Here is a 10,629-nt window from a genome sequence, read left to right on the forward strand (position 1 = left end):
ATTGCTCTCTGCAGTATAGATTATTTGTTAATACTACAGAAAGATCTGGAGAATGTAAAATCTGAAGACAAACCTATGAATCTCATCTCCCAGTAGGAAGCAGTAGAGCAAATATGTCTACAGGGTTATTCATACTTAACTTTTTATTGCAAATTAGCTAAAACAAAGTTTTCCCTCTGCTGCACTCAAGTGGTACTTCTCTGTAGAATTCGATGGTATGAGAAGTCAGATTCCAGTCTGTTAGAGGCTGACTTACAACAGTGTCTTCATAAGCTATTTATCATTATTTGCAACATGGACAATAACTCCATGGTTTGTTCAAAGCCATTAGAATTGCTTGTGTTAAACTTAAAAAAGTCTATAATGGTTTAGGTAATGGATAAGATGCTAACATCAAATTGTGACTAATTTTCTGTCTGCTATAAGGAGAAACAGCACTAATTCCTGTGCCAAAACCTATAAATCAGCGTGTTGAGAAGGTAAGTTTCAGACAAGTGTTCTTATGGAAAATGAGGATAAGAGAGTCAAAACTGAAAAAATTCTCCTTTAATGCTATCTCCCAGAAAACATCTCTAGAAATTGAGTACCTCGGAGGCTTTTGAAGCTCTCCTAAAACTGGAGTTGAAGAAGGTCAACTGTCGAGATACTGTCAGCAGCTGACAATTAAAGGGCGGCTACAAAGCACTGAGAGCTCTATGCCAGTTGCTTTCTACATTTTAAACATCTAGAGCTTTTGAGACCTTTCTAGAGAAAGAATCATGTATTTGCAAACTATTTTTCATCAGCTACAATAAAAAAATTACAATGGCAAACGCAGAATTGCATGAACTGCTTTTTACTGTATCATTTTATGAAATAATAAGTAGTTTCTACTAGTATTTGGAAAAGAACAGAATTCAGTTCAGGCTCTTTCACATTAGTAGTAAACATTATTGAAAGCATAAATAAATAAACAAACAAATAAATATAAGGATTAAGCAAGTGATGCTTTGCATATCTTTACACTAAACCATGAATTCTAATTAAAAATCCGAATGCAGTGGAACTGAGTTGCAGTTGCATGATAGGTGGATGAGATGAATGGGAAGCTGCTCCTCAAGAGCACCTGACATGTTAAAATTTTATAATCCTCCCTATTGGTCATGATTGGATTTTTAAAAAATAAATGCTTGCTACTGTGTTTAAGCAAAAAATAAAAAGCAAACAGAATCCCACAGTCCTTTACTCTGCTGCAGAAGCCCTGAAGTGCTGCATGTAGTGGGAGGATGAGAAGAAAAGGAATACTTCTGTGGTGCATGCTCAAGCCTCTTTTTAAAGCAAGTTTATTCTAAAGATGAAAAGTGGTAATCGCAACGAGGAAATCTTAACATGAAGAAATAAGCTCGCCAGTTACTAAACAAATAAAGCATGAAGTGCTGCTAATTTTTCAATTATTTTCAAAATAAAAAATAAGTACTACTAAGCCTATTGGGAGGAAGGTGAGAAAAGGATTGCTGAAGGATAAGGAAATTAGAGGCTTCAGTGAACATTAGAGCTTTTAATGCAGGCTCAATAAAATAAAGACATATTTTGACTTTTCCAAAAGATCAAACGATTGGAACGAGGTTTTTGATCACCTCTTCTCAGTAGGCACCTATGTCAAGTAACTGGGTTTTAAAAGCCCCTGTGTCCCTTGGTCATCATATACAAGGTCAGAGTTCTTTAGTAGTGGTGAGATATTTATCCTCAAATTACATTCATGCTTTTCTCTAAAAATCAACAGTTTACTGTAATGAAAGCCAGTGAAAAAGATAAAACACCAATTAGAAGGTTTTTTGGTTCAAGACAGGATTCATGTGTCACTTCAGCTATTGCAATCCAGATATTAATCCAATATTGCCTCACTTTCAAGCCATGTCTCTGCATGAAGCAGTGGGCTGCGACTCACATCTGTTCCCAGCACCCAGGAACACTGCTGTGGCCATCCACACTGGGGAGCCAGCACAAGCAGAAAGGGAACTTATACGTTTCTCTCCTCTACCCTCTTAGCAGTACAAAACACAGGTCACTGTCTACTTACTTCTGAGGAAGAAGGCAAAAATTGCTTTCCAGACAAGCTGAAATACAGTGCAGTTTTTTAGATGTGGTTATTTCATTTAAAAACTGAAGTGGGTTCATGCTTTGATGATGATATATAGCATGAACTTCAGTCAAGATATTTATATTGTGCTGGTTTTTGATACCATACTGTTAAAGAGATATATTTTGGTGGTAAATATTATTACAGCAGCCATAGTTTCATGGTTCATAGAGACAGGATGTTACAGTCTTGCTACATGAAAAATAGCTCGTGATACAGTGCCGTGAACTTTTGTCCCTAAGCAAAATTACCATTTTCCCACTGTTAATCAGCTCTTTAAATTATTACTTACATAGCTGTACCATCGCACCAGATCATGGTCCATACTGAACATAGGGTGAGATCTGCCCTGTCTGTATGACAAATATATATGCTTTCGCAAATGATTGTACATAAGCTAAAAACTAAGAGTGAGATTGTGACCAGATAAAATCTGGTAAACTTTTTTTTTTTCTTTTTTTTCTTTTTTTTCTTTTTTTTCTTTTTTTTTCCACAAGAAATGAGAGAAAAGAGGTGATGGGAGGAAAGAAAAGAATTCATGGCAGTTTCTGTGGCCCACTGAAAGCAGCTTGACAGTACCTCAACTTTGGAGGAGTGGTAGAAAGCACTGGTATAAAACAGGCTCTGCTAAAGGCTAACAAGCCTAATATTTGACCTAGCTAGTGATGAGGAGTGCTTATAGTCCTGAATACTCAGTGGGTCTGATCTTTCACAGATATAAATTGATGGAGACCTATTAATCCTGGTGGAACCATGCCATTTTACACTCTCACACTCCAATCCAATTGGAGTCTTCTTTTTATCTTTCACTGGTTCTGCTTTTTTCAAAGCAGCCCTGCAAAAACAAAGCAACTGTGCACCTGAGGAATTTGCTTGGTAAAGAAACACATTCCAGTTTTATCTTTCCAACTGGGTCCTCTAGTTCACTGGAAAAACTGAAGACGATTCTCTTGTTAAAACAAAATAACAAACAAACAAAAACCAACACAATAATAGGATATGGAAAATACACTACTTTCAGTATAATAATTCTCCTTCTACAGTACATTATTTTCTATATCATCAAGTTTTGTAAGGGCATTTTCAGAGTACTGACAGAGAGCTCATTAGTAATTGTGTCCTCATTTCTACTGCAACAAAAATGAACTCACTGTACTCCTTGAAGAAGAAAACCTCCCTCCTCTCCTTTGCTGATGTATGCAAGATCTCCTTTCTTAATCATGACTAATGATTGTTTTCCTGGCTGTCTTATAGTCTTCTGAAGGCAATACTGACTAAAATGGAGATACCATGACCAATTAAATTTATGACGGCTGCTTTGATGTCACTTGAACATTGCTATTAATAGACAGATATTGTAGCAGTGTGTGAAACAGAAATGCCTATAAATAAGTCAATTAAACCTACGTCATATCCCAGCATTGAAACAAATCAGCACAAAGTCAGAAGTACGCCAAGTGGCCCCATCTCTAACAAGACATCCTGCATCCACATTCATCTCTCCCTGAGTCTCTCAATGTGAGCAGTCCTCATCCAGACCAGAAGCCTGATACGCAGCAAGTCCTCCTGTCTAACCTTCTCACAATGTTAAGGCCAAGCGTAAGTGGCAAACTGCGTGAGAGGTGAAACCAGAAGTCAGATGTTGCCCATAGTTAGTATATTTCTGTGTGCAACTGCACACATAGGTAAGGCTCACAGCACTGCTGCACCCTCAGTTTCTGATGGAAAGTGATGCTCCTCTACAGAAATATTAAGCAGATGCTGCCCTATCAGACTCTAAGCAGCACTCCCAAGTCTATAATAGGCTCACAACATGCAAAGTGGAAAATATCTACACCCTTTGGCTGACAGCTGACTGCCTGGGAAAGTACGAAGGCATTTCATGTCAATAGATGTTCATTTCTAAAGCACAGCAACCACCTAGGAATTGATGGCTCTTTCCAAAGGATGAGCCCTTGCACTAGGGTGCTGCAGCATTGGCATTGGTGAGTGTAAAATGGCCAAACTGCAGAGCTCAGCCAGCCTTCACAAGACAGCAAAACCTGAGCTGTGGGAGAAAGGCTGGGTACTGGGGAGGAAGGGAAGAAGAACATGACAGCATAGACCCTTTCTTTCAGAACAAATCATGTGTGATTTTCAGATGGCATGAGCAATTACATGGTAGCAGTAGCTCAATTTAATCTTCCATTATTTCTCTAGTTAAAGTTGAGGTTTCTCGATTTTACCCTTAAAGATGTGCATTCCTCAGAGCCATCTCTTAGTTACTGTACATTTAGTCAAAAACATGCTGACCTCCCACTTTATTCTTGGAAGGTAATATTCCCTTCCAAAACCTCTCTGCTACATCCAGATGGGTTAGAGTCATAGACTGCTCTGAACAACCACATAGAGAACGGTACACAGGTCCTGGCAGCAATCGCCCCACAAGTGTGTTTTTGTGCCTCCATGACAATTTGCTAAATTTAATTTGATGGGAAATTCTGTGCTGTGCTTTTAAAAAGTCTTACACTGCTGACATTAACACACACTGTAGTGAAAGATTAGTTGGTGTGTTTTCTCATACCAGGAATTTTTGTGGGTAACTAGTATAAACCTACCAGCTACAGAAAGAAAGCTCTGCAGATATCTTCTGCTAAATATTTGTTTCTTATTTTTAATATAATATACGCAAAGAAAAATAAATCTTGCTTTTTTATTTGCATGCAGTTCTTTAGATAAACTATAACAAATTTGTCTCTCTATATGACTGGGAGAATCCTAACTGCTCACACCCATCTATTAAGAGGGAGAGATCATCAGCTATGTTTATCTATCCAGGCAACCTGGATCTCTTATTTGGCTGGACAGCAAACTAGCAGAGGCGTATCATATACCACCATGAGACTATGTGGCTTAAATAAGTAGCTAAACTGAGTTATCATCCATCCTCACAGTTCCCACTGGGAGAAAAAAAGGAATAAGAAAATCAAACTCAGTAGGGCCCTTACATCAGTTTAATTTCTATAGTTTAACACTGTTAACATAATAAAATGATAGCTAATTTTTCACATTCTAAGAACAAGTGAAAAATGTACCTCAAAATTACAGCATCATTGGATTGCAAATACCACACTATTAAATGTGTGTAAGGGAAGTGCTTAAATCATTTAGTTGTTGCCTTCTGAAAACTGACCCTACACCAACATTTTTGCTTACAAATTTGCTACTGAAGTCTGGTTTCTGGAGTTGCCCTCTCTTCTATCTGATCTGATCTCTGATTTATTAATTTCCTATTTGAAAACTGGAGACCTTAAAACAGAAGACCAGTTTTGAGCACTGTGAACCCTAGCAATACTTATCTGATTCTGACACAGTCTGATACAACAAAACAGAAACGCTAACTTCAAAAGACCAAATACTGTTTTTCTAATGCTGCTGTTGTAGTTAGAATTGTAGTAAAAGTAGATTTAATAAGGGTTCTAAACAATTTTCAGCATGACAGAAGAATTCTTTTGTTAAATAATTTTTCAGAAATTGATATTCATTTTAAATTCCAGTAAATTAAATGAATTTTCTTAAGTAGAACAAATATAACCCATCTCTCTAGTACATACACAAAGCTAGCACTTCAGACTTGACAAATACCTACTGCTATCAGAAGACACGTTCTTTGCTTTTCCCCTTAATTTTACCAGTCTCTCTTGCATAATTGCATATAAGGGCTTTTGTAGTATCTGGCTTTACAGCTGTTGTTGCCTACATGGATGCACCTCAGACTGGTCAGGTAAATAAAAAGCATTAGAACTTCTGAACTGCTCTAGGCTATGGAGACCAAAAGTCAGTGTGTCCCAGTGACCCCAGGGTGTAAACTCTAAATAACATCAGTTCCACATCCCAAAGCTTTTGGCTGAAAAGTGTCTTTTTCACACTACATGCAGAGCCAGTGTTTGACTGGAAGTATAAAAACTGATGTCCCTGCAGGAATATGCTTATTTTCTGGCTGAAGAACAAGAAAAACGAATGCTATAATCCTAGCATACACAGGCCCATCTTCCACCCAATATGGATGTGGGAGGAAGAATACTGAGCTATCATTTCATTACAAAACACGTAATTTTGTTCTGGCAGCTGGTAAGACCCCAGCTGTCCCTTTCACTTTCACCCTGTGACAAACACATGGTGAGCTGTAAGAATTTCAAGCACTAAAATGGAAAAAAAAAATGAACACTAAGTTGCTGAGAATGCTTATTTGAATGGGATGTCTTCCTGGCTGTCCCAAATGACTTGCTTATCTGTTAGTCCCATTGCATCTACAGCTTTTGGCCACATATTTACAAGATCCCATGACAGATTAGGTATTAAACGTTTCTTATGATTTGTCTTTTGACAGTAACGTCTCGGTGAGTAGTTGGCATTTCTGCTTCTTGCCACTCAAATAAAGGAAATCACCAGTACAAGAGAAGTTGTTTTTTTTTTATTTTGCTTTGTTTTTTTCTTCCTGATGAGACTAAAAAAGTACAAGAAAATCATGTATACATCATAAAATATCATTTTTTTAGGCTGTTTGTCCTTAAAAGATGCTTCACTATTGATAGAAGAACCACTGGGTAAGTGAAAAGGAATTTTGTAAGACTGAATGTCTCAATCATAATTCATCATTGCAATGAAGACACTACAAAAGAAGCTGGCTTTGATGACCTACCTAGGGATCTAGTAAGGGCAAGTTGAGAGCTGGGCTTCAGGAGGGAAAAGCACATAAATGGGGAAGAAGGGGATGAAACAGTTGCTGTCACATGCTATATTTATATACTGTGATGCAGAATTAAAGATTTCACAATTTAAAAGTGATCTGCAGTGCAGTGAATCAAGTTCACTAGAGTGTGCATTACCCTGTTGGAATCACTTGACAGGTGACAGCACGTTCCCTCTACTGAAATAACCTCTGAAGGAGCAGCCATTATATTATAGGAAACTTCTGCAGTACACTCTTTTTGACACAATGTGACTCCAAATGCTAGGAAGCTTCTTATCCTCTGCAGAGGCCAACCTTATATTGTATTTTATTCTTGATGCTGACTGGAGAAGGTTCAGAGAAAGCACTGCAGAGAAACTTTCATTAGAAAAGTAGAAACACAGTGTCATTTTCTCAACGGAAGTACACTTAGCATATTTACTATTCATACCACCAGTAGCAGCTGCTACAAAATACAGATTTCAGAGCTTAAAAATGAAGCTTCTCTCAGAAGATTTTGTTTATCTAAAAAGTGAGTAATTGAACTCTACAAAAAAGTATAAACCAATGTCTTCCAGACTGCTATTTGTAAATATGGTTATTTTCATGTAGCTATAAGGTTGTTCCTTGCAGAACAGATTGTAACCCCTCTAGATTGAGGCTTCCCTTGGTCACATTTACTAATGGATCATTGAACAATTACTACATTAATCTTTCTAAACTTAGGCCTAAAGAAGTAGTGCTTTAGTTTTTAAAACAGCTGGCAACTCCCTTAAGATTTTGGGGAGGGCTGTGGAGGACAGAATGGCACAGGGATTACAGAATAATAGCTCAACCATCAGAGCTGGACTTGAGGTTGTTGCATGACATAAAAAAAAAATCATCCTTAAGTACCTCAGAACAGATGTGGCACTGAAGAGTCTATCTGTGACAAGCCTCTTTGTTTCTGTAGCCATCAGTAAAGACACAGCAGAGGAAATGGAGGAGCTGCAGTTATGCATTTGCAATACACAAAGTCCTTGTTTTCCCACTAGGCACTGCAGAATAGCAATTGTCCATTCACAGCACATATCACATCCTCTGCATTTCAGAGCTAATATTTTTGCAGTCCTTAAGCAGGCATGTTTGAGCCTAGTATGGTTAATTTTTGTAACCCTTTCAGGTACATTGCACAAGGTAGGTGTGCTCATGTTCTCTTCCTTGTCATATAGGTAGTTTCATCAGGTATAAATTTGAAAGTTAAACTAAAAGATTTTCAAATTCTAGAAGGTTTATATCTACAGTAACATCTCGAAGAGAGCTGTTTTGTTTCACAGATTGGGAAACTGCGAATACTGCTAGTCACTGAGCATACCTGTATTTTAATCCAGTTAACAAAGGAATTATTTTTAAGACCATATACACACAAGCTCTGACAAGTGGCTCCTCCTCTTGTATGTTAGAATCACGCTCCTGAAAACAATGTTAGTTTTATACTAGCAGTTGCTTTCGCTTCCTGCAGCACACACTGGCCACTGTGCTGCTGCAATACTCATTCAAGGCAGATCACTAGCTCAAATATGAATTGAGCCTATATGCTCTTAAACTGGCATCAGGCTGCATTACTTCAACTTCCAATTAATTTCCACTTTTCTCAGGGTGAGTAGCAAAAGCTATCTGAAAACTGGCATGAATATAAGATTATCAGCTCTTTCCCTTCATATTGAGGATCTTCTCATCATCAAAGCACGGGCTTCTTAATTTCAAACTTACGAACTCCAACAAAGTAAAGCAGCTTAAAAAAATATAAACAAATAAGGTAGATATATTCCTAAAAACGAAGCTGATAATCTCTTCTACTCAATCTGTTTATTTCCAACTCCTTTCTCTGCTCTAACTCTCTGACGAACCCACAACCCCCCCTGTAAACCCCGGGATACAAATGAGTTTGTTTTCTCTTCCCTTCATCTAAGCCAACAGAGTCCCAGGTATCCTCTCCTGTCATAGAGCGGTCAGAAAATGCAATCACAAAGCAATCACGCTTCCCTCAGCAGATCAGAAAGGGCTACAGTAACAGATTATTTCTGCAATCTTCTTCTGCCATCACAGTGTTAAACCAACATAAGTTAGAATTCTCATCCAGTTTGAATAAAAAGGGAGGAAATTCAAAATCTTGTTGCTGTAGTAACTATCATCAGCAAAAATCTTTCCCAATAAATAATAGTATTATCTCCCTCTCCCTCTCACAGTTTTAGTTCCCCTTTAGAAATCATCATGCTGGCTCTTTTAGATTTGCTGTACATACCTCAACCATTAAACAAGACATTTAACCATAGTGGCAGTTCTGTGACCTTTGAATGCTGTGAAATCTCTAAGCGGTGCAGCTTGTTCATGAAGACTTGTACTGCAGAATCCAGTAACTGCATCCAGGATTAGGAATACAAGTAAATAACAGCAGCAACAAACACGGAAAAAAAAAAAAAAAAAAAAAAGGAAAAAAAAAAAAGGAAAAGGAAAAGAACCTCCCCAAGACCCCCAACCCAGCCAATAAACCACCTTAAGAAGCAAAAAAAAAAATAAAAATAAAAATAAAATAAAAAAAATAAAAGCAGAAAGAGAGTGCACTTTTCTGCCAGTGTACGGACTGGGGTAGAGCTGAGCTTGCTGCAGTCAGCCTGTCTGTGTTAGCAAGCAGAAGGCCGTGCACGGCTGGGAGGTGCTGTCAACTGCCACAGGCAAGGGAAAGCAGACCAATCCGCTTCGGCACTGTCAGCTCGCTGGAGTGAAGCCTTTTCTGTTTATGTTTCCTCATTTCAGGAGTGACGTCAAAGGGTTTAGTCTTTCCTCTGCATGTGCTATTAATTTTAAGCGACTACTATGGGAAGAATGTGGCAGTGATTTAAGCAGGCTACCTTACTAAAAGAAGCCAGAGGCATAATTTGTCTGTCCTGGATTTAGCTTAGAAATACTTTATAATGAGAGGTACCAGAAAGATCCAAAATATCCACACAACATGGAGATAGCTATAAATATGCACATATATAGCGTAGAATCCTTAAATATTCCTAAGATATTTCCCAGGGAGAGCTGTTATCTGTTGGAGTTGTGGAACAAAATCAGACCTGATTCTGCCCTTTCCCTGAAGGAAATCAGGAACTGCTTCTCTGAATTCAGTGCTGCTACACCAGTGTAAACCTGGCAAAAGAGATAAGACCGAGCTACTGTATACATCTCTTTATCAGTCAGCACAAGCTATATTGCAAATTAGCAAACTCCTTTCATTATTACATTATGGTCTGCTTAAGATCTGCTGCTCTGGGCAAACATCCATTCCATCAGCTAGTCGGAGCCCAGCTGTATTCTCCTTACAGTTCTGCCATGAGGGTTTTATTTCATACCAAAGTCTATGTCAGAAGGCAAGAGGCTGACTTCTTATGTTGCTACATCATTGGCAGAAGGGATGCTATGCAGCTGTAGCAGAAGGAAAAAACAAGTAGCATATGTCAAGGTCAATTAGCACTGGCAAAGAGGGGCCACACCAGCACAAGACAGCTGATAGGAGGTCAGCTGGTAACAATAACTGTTTAACTGTCTTCATCATTTTAATTGTATTGATTTGCTCTTCCAGGGATTCCTTGCAAAGAGATTGGTTTACTATTCACGGCTCTCTCCTAACAACTCCTAACAGTCTAACAATTAATTTTAAAATTCGTATAACTGCTTTTGAAAGTGGACAGGCTGATAACTCTCAGTGACCCACAGAACAGGTGGAAAAAAAAAAGAGTAGTGAGAGCTTCTCCAGGAGAATAAACCCATGACA

At 38.2% G+C, this 10,629-nt stretch overlaps 1 protein-coding gene across 3 annotated transcripts in view; it reads right to left on the minus strand.

Moving 5' to 3' along the window:
• PDE7B (phosphodiesterase 7B) overlaps window positions 1–9,593 on the minus strand; it is a 150,742-nt gene extending 141,149 nt beyond the window's left edge. The window contains exons 1-2 of one of the 3 annotated variants that reach the window (XM_032443634.2): window positions 9,455–9,593; window positions 9,115–9,229 (exon numbers count right to left, since the gene is read on the minus strand). In XM_032443634.2, coding sequence (XP_032299525.2) covers window positions 9,115–9,135 — 21 coding nt within the window. In that variant the 5' untranslated portion in view covers window positions 9,136–9,229; window positions 9,455–9,593. Of the gene's footprint in view, window positions 1–9,114; window positions 9,302–9,434 lie in introns of those variants that run through there. The other 2 variants (XM_032443635.2, XM_085543580.1) reach the window with 2 other exon arrangements.
• Between the last annotated feature and the right edge of the window lie 1,036 nt (window positions 9,594–10,629).

Source organism: Coturnix japonica, chromosome 3 (assembly GCF_054131305.1).
Source record: "Coturnix japonica strain WE chromosome 3, WE-NBRP24, whole genome shotgun sequence".
Classification (NCBI taxonomy): domain Eukaryota; kingdom Metazoa; phylum Chordata; class Aves; order Galliformes; family Phasianidae; genus Coturnix; species Coturnix japonica.